This window comes from Macadamia integrifolia, chromosome 3 (assembly GCF_013358625.1).
Source record: "Macadamia integrifolia cultivar HAES 741 chromosome 3, SCU_Mint_v3, whole genome shotgun sequence".
NCBI classification, from domain to species: Eukaryota; Viridiplantae; Streptophyta; class Magnoliopsida; order Proteales; family Proteaceae; genus Macadamia; species Macadamia integrifolia.
This window is the reverse complement of record NC_056559.1, coordinates 4,155,752-4,174,125: the sequence shown is the minus strand read 5'-3', so window position 1 is coordinate 4,174,125 and position 18,374 is coordinate 4,155,752. Positions and strand designations below refer to the sequence as shown.

Genomic DNA, 18,374 nt, shown 5'->3' with positions numbered 1-18,374 from the left:
TTATTGAACAGGTATCGGCACTAGACACAGTAGATACGCCAAATTCAATCTCCCTCTCACCCTTTTGCCGAAAACCATCCCGATACCATGCCGATATGCCAATCCATATCCGATCACCATATCGGTTTACCCGGATCCAATACTGTGATTTAAACCATGGTTTCGGCAATAAAAGCCATCGGGTTCACAGTGATTAACCAACCAACTACCAAGCTGCGTGCCGAATTAAAATATCCAACTAACCCAATACAGAACTAGATTTATAACTCAAACAACAACAGTTCGATGGAGACTAGAGAGAGAAAGAGAGAGAGAAGGGATCATAAATCCACCATAGATCTCTTAATATATATATATATATATATATATTAATGTTCCTCATTACACAAACCATGAAACAATGCTCTCCTCTCACACCTTCCCTCCTGCTCCAGGAAAAAAAAAATTAACAAGAGCTACAATAATATGATCTGAAAGAATCCAATATGAATGTGTAAAGATCCACCAATGTATTAAAATACCTCCTCAGAGTGAGAAACAAAATAATAGTCCGTAAAAATAACAAGTCATCATGAATGATAAGGAGGAACACTAGAACAGAGAGGAGTAAATCAAACCTCCCCAAAAATAATAGAACAAAAGTGAATCCTGAGTGAAGAAGAAGATCTGAGCTGATCTGCTCCTCTGCTCCTCTGCTCCTGTTCCTGGTCTCTCCTAGAAAAGCAGGGTACAGAGGAGAGCTCCTCCCAAAATCAACAGATTCTGCAAGCCCAACATCTTCTCTACTCCATTCTGCATTAATATAAAAGAAACAAATTAGGGTCAAAGATTCTTCTCATCCTTGTAAGGAAACTAGAGCTAAACGGATTAGGGCATTTTTGCCGATCCTGACCGATTCCGGGATCCTGTAGGAAGTAGGATTGTTAGAGCACATCAGATGTGACCGTTGAACAATAGTTTATAATAAAAAAAAGGCGCTACTACTAACATGCGCTGGAGATATACAGAACAGCATCTGTAAGATAGCGTTGGGGGGTGCGCCTGAGCCCGGGTGTGCTTGTCTGCACTGGACCGTACCACCTCAGATTTGTGATTTTTGCTAATAAGGGCGAAATTTTAAATAATATTTTTAACAAGACACGTCATTAAAGATATTTGGCTCTAGTGCATAGGTGGACGAGCCAATGTGGGGTCTACCTCTACCGCTTTCCCCAAGGCCCAACAAACCGGCCCAACCGGACAAACCCCCGATCACAAACAGTTCCTGCAAGTCAGATCCATGCTCCATGGGACAGAAATGGAGACAAGCGGGGAAAAGAGTGACACAAACCCACCAAGTATGACAATAAGATTGTAGGATCTTGTGATCAGATCAAGGTTTCAAAGCCCAGATCGCAGGCCCAGATGTTGATCTATCAGAGCAGAACCCGGAAAAGGATTTGCAGAAGAGGAGAGAAGACGGAGACATACCGAGTTCACGTCCGCAGCTGGTCCAGGGGAGATACTGTCAGTACTGGGAGTAGGTGCCGAGGTGGGTGGCGCAGGAGGGCTCAAGGCAATGGGCGAGGGGGCCGGTGCGTGTTTCGCTTTCTTCTTCTTCTTCTTGCTCGGTGCCGGTGCTGGTACTAGGGCAGGTGGTGCTGCCAAGGGTGCAGGTGGGGGAACTGCTGGTGGAGGAGCTGCAGGAGGGGTGGTTGGGGCTGGGACTGGAGGAGGTAATGCAGGTGGAGGAGAGCTCACCGGAACTGGAGTTGGAGGTGGGGTCACAGCCGGTGGTGGCGAAGCAGGTGTGACAACCGGTGTTGGTGGAGCTGCCGTGGGTGCTTGCACTGGCGGAGATGCAACTACTGTCGGTGGTGCCGCTGTTGGTGTGGTTGCCACTGGAGCTGGGGTTTTGGGTGTGGTCGGCGCAGTTGCAGCAGCGGGTGGTGCTGAAACTGGTGCCACCGGAGTAGGTGGCGCCGGTGTGGTAGTGGGCGCTGCTGCCGGCGCTTGACCTCCGACGCCGACCACGGCAATGCAGATGAAGATCAGAGCGCAGACATTGGTCCGATCCATTTTCTTTTTCGTACGACGTTTATCTTAGAACTGTCTACGGCCGGAAAGGGACCACCGAGCAAATGGAAGAGTAGAGAGAGAATGAGAAGGAAGATGAGAGGAGTGAGGAAGAGCTGGTGAGCTTTAATAGAGAACGTTAATCTACTCTATGAAAGAGAAGGGAGAAGGGATTGTCTGAGGAAGGCTATGTCTTTGGGTCCCACATGGGATTAACAACCAAAAGATGGCCATGAGCGAGAGAGCAGCTTGTGGAGCTATATGGCGCCTTAACACAGTCTGTCAGGGTTTCAAGTAGAGGGCCCCACCGATCCATCTGAACCTCAACGCAAGCAAGCTCAGAACATGTTTTACTTTATATGGTGTTTGGTACGTGGTGTGACTTTACCCATCGGGTTGCCATGGTCCATCCCTTTATCTTTCTAATCACGCTATTTTACGACAGACACGTCCCTTATCATCTGATTCTATTTCTTTCTTTTCTTACCCTCAAAAAAAATTCTGTTTCTTTCGCTCTTTTTCTCTTATACTTGACACCACCCTTAACGGCGGCTTTCAAATTATAAATTTTCAATTGAATCCCTTTTCTTTCTTTCTTTCATTTTTTTTTTTTTGCAATTTTTTTTTTTCTTTTGGTTTATTTACTAAAAAATAAAGACCCTTTTTTATGTTTACTTATTAGACCAATGACATGGCTGGAAAAGGTTTTCAAGGAAGCTAAAGATAATTTTTTCTTATAAAATATTCATAGTGGGGATTCATGATATAATCCCTAGATGGAGGCTTTTGATCGTCTCCATGGGGTATCGTGCAATAGTGAAAGGTAATACATTGATATAGCTTAATGATGTCTATTCATATTGAAACTTGTGAAATTTTTAATATATCTCACACTTTAAGAATGATGGTACCCTTTCATCGACAAAAAATGATACTATATTTAGTATAAAATGTCATAAACCTAGATAGAAATGTTGTCAAAGGTCACAATCACTACAATCTTACACTAATAAATTACAACTTACATTAATAAATGTCAATCTTCCATTTTCTAATCCATAGTGTATATTATTTTAAACTTTATAATCATATAAATTATAAACTTGGAGCTTGATTTTGATAACAACTATGTTTTTTGTGCATTAATCACATGCTTTATATGAAATCTTATGTACAATCCCACAAGGGATAATATTACATAGTCAACGATTGGTGCTCTATATATGATTCATATTTTAGCTAGTCACTTTCTAATCTATCCTCAAAACTGGTTAGAACATATTCTTACCTTCATATTATAGATGGTAATTTCTTTGTAGCCCATGGTGCAATTGGCATGGACTAATGCATTTGAAAACATGTCCATATATTCTACTTGAAATACAAATTTTTTCAAACACAATTTATAACTAGGTCTTTATTAGACTATGGAGAATTTGTTGTTTAATAACGATTTGGGAAGAAAAATATATAATCGAGCATTTTGCCTCCTAGCCCCTAATTAGTCTAGATCACCAATTCTACATTATAATACGATTTCTTCTAGTCAATTCTACCTCAACTATAATAAGTCCAAAGTTTGGATCCTAAACAATAGATACCGCACGTAAATATAAATATTATTTTTTCCAATAAATTTTTATTTTGTCTCATCCCTAACATGGTATCAAAAAAAATTATCTTATATTTCACATTTATAACCTACCAAATGTTTGAAAGACCACATATAATCAAGAATAAAAGCTTCTCCTTATCTGGTAAATTATCCAATTGATTATCTTTCTAAGAAATAATAATAATAATAATAATAATAATAATATCCAATTGATTCCTTAATTTATGATTTTCTCAATTTAATCTCCTATTTTGTTACAATGGTGAAAGAACCTTCAAACTCAAACCAAAAGAACAAAAAGGAGAGAGGGGAGAATGTTTCCTCTGGAGGTGTAGCCTTTGCTAACGTCGCTCTCTTTCTCTATCATGAAATGACCTCTCTACCCCTTATTGAGTGAACCAATAAAAAGATGTTCATTAGCTGTGCCCATGTAACCTCCACTACATGACAAAAAACACCTTCCCAAAGTTAAAGAGAAACTTCAAACTAACTACTCTTAACAAATGGCAACTTTTATTTTTGGGTAATCCTAACAAATGGCAGTTCAGACATTAAAATGTTGATAGGTTAATAACATTATTGTGCTTAAAAAAGTCTTTCTTCCTCCATACAATTTCTACCCCCACCCCTGCCCCTTCCTTCCGAAAAATACCCTACACTACCCAAGAAGTATGATTTGATGGAACATGGCAACGAGAAGGGTAGGTCCTCACTCATTATACTAGCTAGCACCTTCAGTGTGGGCTTTCAAATCCTACACTATCATGTCACATACAAGTTTCGAGGATCCAAATTATATAACTTTTTACCTGATATATTTTAAATAAATAAAAGTAATTTATCCATATTGACATTTTTTTTTTCCCATATGATTCCAACCCATTTTTAATATCAAAGTATATTAGTTGTTGAAAGCCCCCACATCAACTTTTTTTTTTTGTTTTAATCTAAGAAGATAAATTTGTTTTTGCTAATTGGTCAAAGATTGAATTTGTATGATAAATCAAACCTAAACCAGATTAAAACCGGATGAAAACCAACCTAATAACAAATTTGATACTTCAAAATCAAATCAAAACCAACGAAAATGTCCTTATTAGCTTGGTTTCCAATTAAGCATTATTCCAACATTAAAACTGACTCAACTCATATCAAAACTGAACCGAACTGACCGATCCCATGGTGAGCAGATGAGCATTTTATGCTCCCACCTGCAAAGTTAGTTTCTATTTGTTTGTGGATCAGGCAAACGGTAGTTAAATTAGAAATAGGGGTGTTGTGCCGTTGTGGTCGCATGGAGAAGATTTGAAGGGTTTAGACGTCACATTAGATGACGTTGGTTGGGTTGGTCTTTTCTTTTTGGGTTAGTGGGTCAGTGGGTGGGTGTAAACTGTAACTGAAAGGAAACGTCAGTTTACAACTTTGATAATTGGTTCCTTTCTTAGTTGGTTAACCTTGGGGTGTAAATATTCTAGGACTCTAGTCTAGTCACTCCACTGTAACTAGGGCATATTTGATCCACCAATGATATAATTACAGGTGGCATAAATATTATATATAAAAAGAATGATTATGAGCATGCATCACTCTGGCTTCTGAGTGGTAGTTAGTTAATTTTTAATAATTTAAAAAAGAAACTTTAGATCATGGGTTTTTTGTTTTTGGGTAAAAGATGGTTGTTTTCACAGCTTTGCGAGCATGGACTCGACCATATTATATCAGTTATATGAGAGGTTGATTCTAGATTGGTTATAATAGGAATTTGATGATGTTGATATGATTCTTTTACTTCGATTTATGTGATTGAATTTTTTTAGCTTTGTTTCAATGGTATCAGATTCATCCTAATCAATGATTTAGTCCTCGGTATTAGTATTAGTATCGCTCTATCGATAATGATCCGATATCACATAAATTGATAATTTGATATCAAATTGGTCCATATGCTTTTCACAAAAATATACATATTTTACTATTTTACCCTTAAATTGATACTGATAACTGATCCATATCGATCAAATATCGGTATCAATCCAATTTGATAAGGATGATCCAATACCAATAGTTAGAACCATGATTCCAACCCTCACATAGAAGAGACAATATTCCTATGGCAAGACAAAGACCCCAAAACCATGAATCTATGTATTGGGGGTGATCTATATCGATTTGGCAAGTGTTCAATCTCGATACATGGCTGATACTGTGTTGATTGAATGATAAAAATCAAGGGTAAAAATGTCAAAAATTCATATTTTTAAGATAAAATAAGGGTATACGTATCTAATATGAACGATGAAATACTGATTCATTCGCAATATGGTAACAATTTTAGGAATGATCGTTACTATGTTCTAAAACCATGTGAGGTAGAAATTAGTAACTGGAAAGGATTTGGTGACAAAGTCGGACTCGTCAAAATCAACAGACCGATTAAACTCGACCGAAAAGCAACTCAGTGTGGGATTCGTGACTTGCAAATAATCTTTCACTCCATTTTGTAATTATTTGGCATTTCACCTTTAGAAAAGAAAAAAAAAAAAACGAATAATGAAGAATGAAGCAAAGGTGGATGAGAGAAAGACAAATGTGATTCACTCATGGGAAATTGAGAATTGAAAGCGAAGTAATGATTACAAATTATACAGCTCAGAGGTTTGGTGGTGGGTATAAATTTTACTTTTCTTTTCTTTCCATGGAATTCCTTTCCTATATTTTATTTTTGTTTGTTTGGTGAAAAGGAATTCCTTCCCAGATCTATAGAATTCTAGATGGTCTTCTTTAAACTATGAATTATTATTATATGTTATATGCTTGTTGTGGGGTCCAGAAAGAGAGAGGGGGCCAGATGCCGGATGGTCGGTTGGGTCATTGGATTTAACGGTTTTAATGGTATGATCTTAACATGCTAACATTCGACCGTTGGCCCATTCACTTCTCGTTTTACTCGAGAGCTTTTCCTTCTCTTCCCATTCTTCCTTGTTGGTCTCAATCCGATTGAGAGAGATAGAGAGAGATGACGTGCCTTGATAAGATTAATAACGCCAACTAAAGACAACTGCAGCTTAACAGTTGGGTGTGGGTCAATGGGTCAGTGGGTGGGTGGTACCCTATCAGTAGGTAAGAAAGAGTCCTACGAAAGTGATACCAAAATACTTTATTCCATCGTATATCCTGTGAGATGATAATAAATCACATCAATGTATTATTAAAAATAATTATCATTCTCTATCAAACCTAAAATGTAATATATAATCATCAAACGTAGAACCCATGAAATCCCAATTGGGTCTAACCACAAGTTTTCTATTGAGCCATGCGAAGTTCCATTGATGGGAATTGTAGAGGTCATTAGTGAAAGTAATTGTCCTATGATGTCTCTTAAAAACTACCTATGGCTTAGCCAAAGTTCAAAATTTCAATTGCAACGAAAAATCTACCACAGTCTAAGATTGGTTTTATGATTCTCCCTTCAAAGACAGAAGATTTTGTCTCATACCATGGGGGTGTCAATCGATCTAATTGGGCCGATTTTAGTCAGGCCTAGCCGGGCCTGTGGGCCTATACCCTTGGACCATGATCTACCTATTTAAGGAATGAGTCGGTCTCATGTCGAGTTCGGTCGAGTTCCATGCTTTAACCGGGTTTCTCTAAATTGAGCTAATGTACCAATAAAATCTTAAACTTGCCTTAATTGTCTTAGATTTAAGATACTTTAATATATTTTATTAAATCATCGACAATTTAGAAAATATATTACACTTAATTACATCCAATAATTGATAAAAGTATCAATATATACCTATTCTATAAAATATATATATATATATGCATATAAATGGTTGGGCTAAACATGTCGGGCCTGAGTAGGGATTCTAAACGGGCTGGGCTGGTTTGGTTTGGTGCCCGTCGGGCTTACCCCTCGCACTGTGTACTACATGTTTAATAATCGATGCAGGTCGAACAGATTTTTAAGCGATCATGCCAGATCGATTGAACCAATGCAGGCTTGGGATTGAAACACGATCATATTATATATATATATATATATATATATATAGGGAGAGAGTTCCCTAAAAGGCAATGTGGCCTATGCACTAGCTTAGGGGCAAGTGGGAATACAACTAGAAACATCAACAATAATAGATTTCATCATTCATAAGAGATGAGGTAGTCATTTTGCCCCGCCTCCACTCTATCGAGGGGTAGAGGCCATGCTGCCTTTTATAGGGTTATTTTTCTCTAATATATATTGTGGATCGTTGACATATTGTCTTCCTTGTTAGCTTTAGAATATTTTATGTTCTTTTAAGAAATTTGTTCCCATAAATTATTCAAAGATATAAATAGGGGGATGGTGTTTCCTCCCTAGTGGCAAAGGTTACATGGGCTGGTGAGAGCCGATAAGCGTCCCGGTCTCTCTCCCTCTTGGGTTGGGCTTTTCAGCCCTTGAGTTGGACTAACATTAGACCTTTAATTTGGAAATAGTTAAGTAGTAATATAATATAATACAATATACCGTATTACATGTTAAAGTTGCCTATGCTAATAGCCAGAAATATGGAGAATGTCAAAAAGTTAGACCTAGCTCAGCCAGGCCATGAGCCCTGGTCTAAAGTTATCCTAGCCTGACCTTAGGGCGAAGGTTGGTTACAGATCAAGGAACTTGGACTAGGCCCGGTATGACTCGGTCCATACAGTTGTGGAGTCAATATGAGCCCGCAGGACTACTCAAACCGAAGACAGACCTGGATACCCATCTTTAGCAAAAAAAAAAGAGGTTGGGTTGGACCTAGATTTATTTTTTAAAAAAGGACCCATCACAGACTAGCCTGGTTGTACCCCTTGTCAATTCTTTACTACATTAAAAAATGGTATCTAAGAGAAGCTTAACATTTAATTCAATATTTAGCTAAGGACAGAGTTCTCCCTTGTACCCACAATGAATAAATACGCATTGTGGGGGGTTTAGATGGGTGCAAGAGGGTAACGCAAGGATATTTAAAAAAAAAAAAAATACTAAAATTTTATAAGAGTTTGTGAACCTTAGAGTGTTATTATGATGCTTAGTGAAATAAAACTTTCTCCTTGAATTAATGTAGAGATTCATATTTGTGCTTTTATTTTGTACCCACAGATCAGTGAGGAAGAAATCTTTTTGTATACCAATTTATTAATGTTTGGGAATTGGGCCAGCTAACCTCAATCCAAACCCAAGATTTCTACAAATATACACGTGCATATATATAAAAATTGTTGATGAGAATAAATCTATCATTTCACACAGGAACTGTATTAAAATGACTTTCAAGTTTCTGAAAACTCTTTCATTGTCCGTGTATTAAATGACTCTTGAGAATAAAATAAGGGACAAAAGTGTAAGATTATAAATCTATTGACGGCCTTTTGTTCAACTCGAGAGGTTATATAGGCAAACCTTGGTTTTGTCACGTGATAGGTCAATTAGGGCTCTAATTTATGTGCGGATAGACCTAGGGGTCCATTGCTCACATGTCACATTTCAGCCAATTGAAAATGGTCAAGTGGAAAACAAAGTATTGAAAATTTTAAGAAGATGAGAGGGTCAATGCTAAAACATGGAGGGCTAACAAATACAATATGCATGGATACGAATTTGAGACATTTGATTAAAGGGGAGTTGCTTTCTATGGGGGAGAGTAGTTCTTACCTATGTGTGCAAGGACCAATGACAACACATGAGAAAGCATCCTTAGGGATGTCATTTTTCCTTTCATAAGGGGGGTAGGCTGATCATTTCACACTCCCATGTGTCCAGCACAAGGGCCACACTCGACACTCCCCCACAAAAAAACTATCCCCTTGATTAAATTTGAGCTTAAAGTTGACAAATAATTTATCTAGACTAATCACTATATATCCAATGGTTAAAATTACCACATCATCCATTCTTGTGATGGAAAAAGTTGGGCCACCTAGATAATGTCTCTATATGATGCCACATAGAAATTTTTTTCATCAATTATAAATGTAGGGCAAAGGTTTTTTATGATGTCAGAGTAAATAATGGCACTGAAGAGAGGGTGGGAAATATATTTGTTCATTAAAGAGTCCACATTTTATCTGAGGAGAGAGAGAATGTGTTGGTATTGACCCTATATCTCATTATGTGAGGGGGCATGGGAAGGACAAAGAAATTTCTATTCTAGCATCACAGGACCCTTTTCCCATAAACTTAAGATTGTGTTTGGTATGCATTTCCAAAATAGATTTTGGGTCTATAACGTTTTTTTAGCCCAAAATGACTCTGCCGACCTTCAATGGTTTGTGATATCTCAGCCCGAGCCCCAGGATGGGCTTTTTAGACATTGGGCGGGGATGGGCTGGGCTGGTTGTACAGGAGGGAACCGAGGACGTCTGAAAGTCGCAAGTCGCAACCGCGACCCCTCTTCCCCGCTATCCGGGTGTTTTTGCCAAAGCGGCCTAAGACGCTCTAGTATTGAGGTGGGCCTGGTTTTGGAGATCCCGAAATCTCAGATTCCATCAAGACATGGACGGCCACTTGATTTTGTTTGATGAATCCACATCATCATCCGCTATACGGTGCCACACCAGCGTGTTTTATGGTTCTCCCCCTCATCTGTTAAAAGGATATCCTAAAGCCTGAAGGCGGGGTTTTTCGCTTCATCCTCTTCTCTCTTCTTCTCCTGTAGCTCCAGCAAATCGATTCTCCTTCTTCTCCTCCTCCTTCTTGTTCTTGAGAGCGATACCTAGAAGTGAAGGGCAAAAATATACTCTAGGAAGTGAATGGCAATGTCGCTAGGATGTTGTTGGTCGGGTTTTGCGGCAGGTGAGGCAGTTGGGGCCAAGTCCTCATCGACTCTCCGCATCGCTACTACTTCTACTCCCACGACTACCCTGCGTATGGTCCGTCTCGTCACCTGCGCTGCTTCGTCAAAGCCTGCTTCTTCCACGACAGGGAAGCGACAGCCTAGGGGCATCACTAAGCCCAAACCTATTTCTCCTGCGATGCAAGAGTTTCTTGGCGTCCCTGAGATCCCTCGCACCCAAGCTCTTAAGCAGATTTGGGCTTATATCAAGGAGCACAATCTTCAGGTTCATTCCGCTTTCTCCCTCTCGGCTAGATAAATGATTACAAAGTAGGAATAATAAATTCAGTCTATTGGTTTGATTTGCTTTGAGTATTTTATCTTATTAGTCTTGGTATGACTGGATAAGGTTCATGTTTGTCCGATAGGCCACAAACCCTTGACAAGTATCAGAGTGTTCTTTGATTTGGAGCTGCAAAACTGCATTTGATGCGCAGGGCCTTAGTTTGTACTTTGTAACTCTATCATTTGATTATCTTTTTTGCTTTGTAACTCTAACATCTCGTTCTTGTTCATTAGCTATCTTGTGTTACATCATTGTAATCATTATATGTGAATTTGTGATAATACTCTTTTTTTTTTTGGTTTTTTTTTTGGGGGGGGGGGGGGGGTGGGGGCGGGGGGATCCCAGACTCCAGAGTCCTGAATATCATGTTATGGAAATGTTGGTTAGATTTCTCATGTTGTTAGGCGCTGGGTATTTGTCCTGGGTTGACCCTTGCCTCAAACATCAAACACAGTTTCCCTTGTTGGTGAAATCATCACTGTAAATAAAACAAGTCCTTTACATTAATCACAAATCCCACAGTGTTGCAATGCAGTTGGCTGCAAATGTGAAGGATTTTATACCATGAGACCGCATGCAGCTCACAACTAATATGTGGTTGATAAAGTTAACAACAAAGGGAGTCAATGATGCCTTCCCAGACCTACTAATTTTCACTACACAGCCTAGCCGAAAACTGGAAAGATTTTTCTTCAATAAGGTCTGGAGGAACCTGTTTTCACCCTTTTATCACAATCAATCCCACAACAACTTGAGCCTCTTTTTTTTTTCGCATGGTGGTGGTGGTGGGGTGCTAGCAAGAGATAGTTGAGGAATTACTTGTTGTAGATGTGAAAGTAGAAGACCCGCCCAACTCAATTAGCAATCCCCTTGTTGTGAATGTCAACTGCAATCTTTCATCGCCTTCTTTCTTTTTTCAATTTTGTAGCCCTAAACCACGCCGACCAAGAGTGTTTGTGCATATCGCATGCAATAAACAAATGAAATGGTGCTTTCTGTGGAGAAACTGGACATTTTTAGTTGTGTAGATTGTCCTAGTTTTATGCTATGCTCTCTATACAGATAAATTGGACAGTCTGCATGAACCAAAAGATTTAACTAGCATTGTGGTGTAATTTTCATGGGAGCTGGTTCATACCTGGAAAAAAATCTTCTTTTTTCCTTTTCTTAGAAAGTGCCTGCATTTCTATTTTTGTATCCTGCGACTTATTCTTGTCTTTTTTTTTTTTTATCTGCATATTACAAGGTTTAATTATAGTTATAGTGTTACTGCATAGTTTTGCTCCTTCAATATTGTTTGAATTTTGAACCAATGGAAATAAGATTTGAAGTTTCTGTATTATTCTAGGAATTTAGGGTGCAAAAATAAAAAAGTAATATAGCTGCAGGAAATGTACTCCCTGGTTGAATAGCACCTGAAGTCCATATGGCAGTAATGTTTTCGTTGGGCTGACTTGATATCTTTGGTTTCATGTGTGCATAAATGAGGGTTTCCATGGGATTATGCTTGGGAGTTCTCAATTTTTAGCAACGGTTGTGATGATGTAATGTTTTGTATCTTGCTTTCCTGTAACAATTGTTTTAATTCTTTGTGTCAGTTTTTTTTGTTTCAAAATTGTGAAAATTTTATTGACATCATTATTGTGATTATATCATGCTAATTTGTATCCAAAGGCAACGCTATCTGTGAAGATCATTTGATGAAGCTTAAGTAAAAGAAAAACATCATTGTCCAAGGTTTTCTTGGAATCTTGCACACCAGAATTTCCATATTTTCTGGAATCTCTTCTATCAGCAAGTCATGGCTTGATTTTAAGAGCCTTATCCCTATTTAAATCATGGGAGTCACTTAGAGTCTTTATTTATTCAGTTTCCTTATTTAATCAAGTTGTCTTAATTCAGTTTTACTGTTTGACTCAACTTTGGGCTTCTTTATAGACTACAGACAGAAGGGAGAGAGTATTAGTTGGTTGGTCTTTTATTTCTTTATTATTCAGTTAGTGAGTCAGCAAGGGACTCCTCCAACAGCCCTTGCATGGAGTGTCCTTATCAGTTTCTGAGTTATTTCTAGTTTCCTTTATAAAGTTTGTAACCCTCTAATAAATACATTGCAGAGGCATAACCTCCCCCACGGTTGAGTGAATGTTATAGATTTAATTTGGTTTTGAAATTGAGCCTCCTTTCTCTCCCCCCTCCCCACAATTTGGGGCTTTCCCTCTTCTGTCTCTCCCAGTTGATTTGCTTTTCGTCTTCTCCATCGTCCTATGATCCCTCTTTCTCTTCCCCACCAACAGCAGATACATCTACTCGATCTGCAATAGTTAGAGGTTGGGCCTTTTATTTTCTTCGGTTTTATTGTAACGAGCCTAATTTACAAGCACATAAAATGGGGGTGAACATAGAATGCAAGATTAGCAGTTAAGTGTTTGAGTTAGATTATGATACTTAATAACTTTGAAGAGTTCTGTTTTGAGTTTATTTACTCTATTCAGTGTGCGAGAGTTAGAGTTTGGAGTCCGTTTATGAGTCAGTTAAGCAGTTAAGATTAGCAGTCAAGGTCTTTATATATGTAAAACACCCCCTTCAATTAAACATGTTTTGAGTAAAAAATTTGAGCTGTTAAGAGTTTTGGTGCTGTTAAGCAGTGCATATGGGATTGGTATTCCAGATCTGATTTTGTTCATCTTTCTTCTCAGGTAGGATTTTTCCTCCCTCCTCTCTTCTACCATATCTCTTCTTCATACTTCTGATTTTATATTTCTGCTACTCTGCAGTTTTCTTATTTCCTTCCAAGTTTCTGGTTGTGATTTACTAGAGCCCCAGTTGCTGATATGAATCTTGTTTTAAATCTGCCCTATTCTGATTTCAGTTTCCTAATTCAAGTTGGATTATTCCATAACTTGAAATCTGTCTGTGAATCTAGAATCATTTTTTTGCTGTCATGTTCTATAAATCGATTTTACCATTCGATTTTTTTTTTTTATTTATTTGCACATCTGCTTTGTTTTTAGTTAGTTGTCAATTTTCACTCTGATATGGGTTTATTTCTTACCTTTGATCTTGTTGCAAACTGATCTCCCATTGGATCTTGCTGGTCCGGGATTAGTTATGTATTATGCAGTGAGGGGATTAAATTCCCGATTCAAGAGAAATGTGATGACAGATTATTAAAGGGTCTGATTTGAATGATATGCAGGTTGAAGGTTCCATTACTTGGAAGAATGATATATTATGAGCAATCCAATGGCTAGATCAATAGTTGATGAAGAATCCTACTGTAGGTAGGAATTTCAAGAATCAGAAATCCTGAATTGAATTAGTTCAAAACAGCAACTGATCAAGAGTAGACAGATGCTTGAGCAGTAACAAAAACTCAGCAATAATAAGTCAACAGAGATCTGAAATCAGAATTGGAAAACAGTTACCAACAACTGAGATTTTAAGAAACCAACTTGAAGAAGGATTGTTCAATTCAATAGCAAGGAATGGTTGGATCTGAACAAGAATAACAGAGGAAGAATGTTTAGCATAAAATCCATACAGGTATCTGATTTGAAGAATCAGCTGGAGAATCAAAGGTTTTGAGGAATTATAATCCAAATAAAATTCTAGAAATCGAAAGAAAAGATTGGATTCTGCACACTGTTTCTGAAATCAGAACTTGGAATTAATAAACAAAAATGAAAATGAAGATCAATAGCATGAAAGGGGTAACAAAATAATAAATAAATTTAAAACAGAACTATTGTTAGAAAAAACATGCAGAGGATAAGACAGATAAGATCTGACCTGTTTAATGGAAATAAAAAAAGGAGGGATAAGAATTTAAGGAATCACCACCTGATATCCTTGATTGGAATCATCACCAATCAAACCTACTGAATCACCACAGCAGGGACTGGATCTGAATCACCACAGAACCATAATTTGAATCACCACACAATAGAAGGCAGAGCCAAGCTTTGTTCATTAAATAATATGGGGGCTGGTAGCCTTAACGGTGCTTTAAATAAACTCGAAACAAGAAAGAAATAGCTAACCAGGACTCTCCAGCCGCAGGTTATGCTTGGAGTGTCCTAAAACGCTTAAATACTAAATAAAGAAAGAAATAACTGGACTCTAGGAACAATCCTGGTTTTAAGGAAACCAGAAACCTCCACTCTCATGATCAAAAACGGGTTCAATGATGAACCATACCAAATGCATGATCCTATCTTTTTCTTCTTTCTGGCTGCGAACTACATCACCTTACCAGCCCAATCTGACACTGTATTGATGTTTCACACACTAACCCAGGCCATTGGATTGGGCCCAATTTTAAGCAGAACCAAGAAACCAGTTATATAATTGGGCAATTTTGGATAGTGTAAGCCATGCTAAATTGCTTCATTTAACATTTGAAGTGATGCAGTGCTTCTGTTCTTCTATTGCAAGCTACAAGACTATAATCTTCTGTTTGTTGCATACTAAATGAACGGTTACAATGGTGTTTCTACAGTAGATACAGATGAATGCCATGCATCATGTCATTTTATATTGTCAGGATTGAGTTCTCTGTCAGGCTGCATAGCGTATAGCGCCTCCCTGTGTCTATATCTTTCCTCCTACAATAGGGGGCAGATATGCCATTTCATAGGAGGGAGGAGAGAGATAGACACAGGGAGGCACTATGCAGTCTGGCAGCGTTCTTTCCACCTATATATATTATGCTAGATTGATACATACTGTGTCTGTTCCTGCATGATCTATGCCCTTGATTCCCAACCCTAATTCAGCTCATGGGTTAGAAAAAGCACCCCATCAAGGGAAAAAATTGTGTGTTGGGCCTTATCGGGCATGGTTTGGGTGTGTAATAAGGAAATAAAAGCTGAATATGGTTGTTAATTGAATATAAATTTCTAAAACAAAAGGCAGAAGAAGAATTACAGGGATACTTCTCAAATTGATTTGATTCAACCAGAACAACACATTCCCAAACAAGAATTTAAAATTTGGGATCAGTAGCGGGATTGGAGTAGCTGCCCACTTTCAGCTGAGTTTGGAATGGAATAGAAGATTGGGAAATCGGGTATATTGCCCTTTGCCAATCTTGAGTTGATATGGTCTCCGATTTTTCAGTTGCAACAGTGAAGCTGTCAGTCCTCTCCTTTTTATGATGGCCGCAATACTATAGATGAAAGTTTGGGATGAACATAGATGTCCTACAGGACTATTATCTCTCTCCCTAATCATTGTTTGAACTCCATTTTTAGGAAAGTGAAATTCAGAGTAAAAAGGGTAGCTGCATAGCAAGGCCTTTCATCATTCCTTAAGAGTTTCCAGAAGTTGTTTAATGCACTTCAAACTCCTGTTTATCAGATATTCACAAAAAAATATATGTAATTCTTCCCTACACGATGTTTTGCAGTCATTTGGCCCCATAGTTACTCTGAAAACCTAAGGAAAATACTTTAACCCTCTTAAAAAATCTTTTTGTTATTGGTGAAGGAAAACTTCTTGTGGAGTATTACTCGTCAGTAACCGAATGGAAAACACTTGTGGCCAATAAAATGTTCTTTTATAATGGTTGAATTTCTTCACTTTGACATTCAGAGCACTAGGCAGAAATCACATTGTATGAGCATCTGCAGGGACCATCGCAATGTTTTGTTTTAATTAAATTGTTGGATTCCCCTTGTCCGTACCAGTTCTGAGTTGATTGTTTGACGCTCCGGGGGCCTTCCCCAGTCCGTCCCCCGTCCGGCATGCGGCGGACCACTCTCACCGCTTCCTGTATGGCCCATTGTTCCACTTAGGATGGTATCCCTGTTCAGCTTTTAATATCTGCCTTGCTGAAGGTCATCTGGGGCCCAAATTTTGTGGACAGAAAGGCCCAAGTTACCTTGTTCACATGTCAAGTGTTATCCAATAAACAGTTCACTACATGTCACACTTATGGCTTTGAAAATTCACCAAAAAAATAAACTTCTGAAGTAAAGTTGAAAACAGATGGATGGCAGAAAATAGAAGGGAAAATGCCTTTTTTTTGGGGGGGGGGGGTTTTGGGGTGGGGGTTTCGCGATTGAATTTGGTGTGAAATTTCATGTGTGGCCAATCTCTTATCTATCCAATGGTTAGAATAGTCATGTCAACCTTCCATGTGGCATAATTAGGCGGGCCACAGTTTAAGCCCTTCCATGTGAACCATGCAAAAAACCTTCTGCATTTTATTTTTTGTATCTCTCAAAATGCTTTTTCCCTCAAACCTCCTGAACCTTTTCGCGTAACTGAACTTTTTACAGGTTTTGATGTGGTATACAGATTTTAATTATTGCTCCAATTTGTGTTATGAGATTTTTTATGATTAAATGAATATATTTTACAGTTCAATCTGTTGATGAGTTTGCCATATGATTTTAGTACTGATTTTTCTTTTATTCCTCCTTTCCCTTGTATCTGTATTTCTAGGATCCAGAGAACAGGAAGATTATAGTGTGTGATGAGAAACTGAAGAACATATTTGGAGGAAAGGAGCGTGTTGGGTTTCTCGAGATCTCTGGGCTGATCAATCCTCACTTCATCAAGTGAAAGACTATTTGTTTGCCTGGAAAGAAAAAGGTGAAAGTCAACTTCACTGGGGGAACAGATTCAAGAACATGAAAACCATCCACAGAACTTTTTTTTGTACATGGGAAATTTGTGTTTAATTTATGAAAAACATGTGTAGTGCAACTTCTTAGGTCTTCGGTAAGTAGAAGAATCGAGTGTTGGTGCATTTTGAGCATTGACAACCCTAAACTTGCATACAAAAGCTTTTGGTAGTATGTTGAATTTTGTTCCTGATCCTCTTTAGGAAACAAACTTATGAAATGCAACATTTGGTTCTCATTGCTAATTATGTGGTTTGTTCAAAATCTCTAGCTTGGCAGGAACCAGGTATCCATACTTTGTGTACTGGAAAAATAGCTTATGATGTATGAGTTGTGCTTGACATTGCTGATCTTATTCTTCTGAGTGTTCAAAAGATTTTTTTCTGGAATGTTTTGCAATGAACAAATCTATATTTTGCTCGGGGAGATGTGTTTGTGAAACATGGCATATAGTTGTTACGACACTGACCATGTCAAATAATTGATGTATCCATTTGATCTGTTTCAAGAATATTGTCTGGATATAAATGAGCATATCGGATATATCATTGGTTTATTTTCTTGCACCATCTGCTAGGAAATCCTCAATTTACTGCAAGATCCCCTCGTTTACCTCTCCAAGGTTCCATTGTATCTGTCTGAGCAGTTATTTCAAACAAGTATTCCCCCCCCCCCTCTCCCATTGCTGAGTGTATTCATCAACTGAAACCGTTAAATCTTTTCTAACTGAAGACCAAATCCATACAAATCATTCATCATTTTTGTGGGCAACTGAGGCTATTCTCAACTCTTCTTAGAACAAACTATTGAAGCAAAAGCTATTGCAGTTCAGTCCAGATTTCTCCAAGCCTTGAAGCAGTGAATGCAAGAACAGACTCAGATCATCGTCATGTTCCTAAATAACTGGCCCTGCAAGTCAT

At 38.2% G+C, this 18,374-nt stretch overlaps 2 protein-coding genes across 2 annotated transcripts; one reads left to right on the top strand and one right to left on the bottom strand.

Annotated features, from left to right (window-relative positions):
- Positions 1 to 486: 486 nt before the first annotated feature.
- LOC122072751 (classical arabinogalactan protein 9) lies at positions 487 to 2,164 on the bottom strand. The gene is made up of 2 exons (XM_042637151.1): positions 1,471 to 2,164; positions 487 to 792 (listed from the first exon to the last, which is right to left on the bottom strand). The coding sequence occupies exons 1-2, from the start codon at positions 2,056 to 2,058 to the stop codon at positions 715 to 717; spliced, it is 666 nt and encodes a 221-aa protein (XP_042493085.1). The 5' UTR covers positions 2,059 to 2,164; the 3' UTR covers positions 487 to 714.
- Positions 2,165 to 10,315: 8,151 nt separating this feature from the next.
- LOC122073679 (upstream activation factor subunit UAF30-like) lies at positions 10,316 to 17,699 on the top strand. The gene is made up of 2 exons (XM_042638308.1): positions 10,316 to 10,765; positions 17,273 to 17,699. Exons 1-2 carry the CDS (start codon positions 10,457 to 10,459, stop codon positions 17,390 to 17,392), a joined length of 429 nt encoding a protein of 142 aa, XP_042494242.1. The 5' UTR covers positions 10,316 to 10,456; the 3' UTR covers positions 17,393 to 17,699.
- Positions 17,700 to 18,374: the final 675 nt, after the last annotated feature.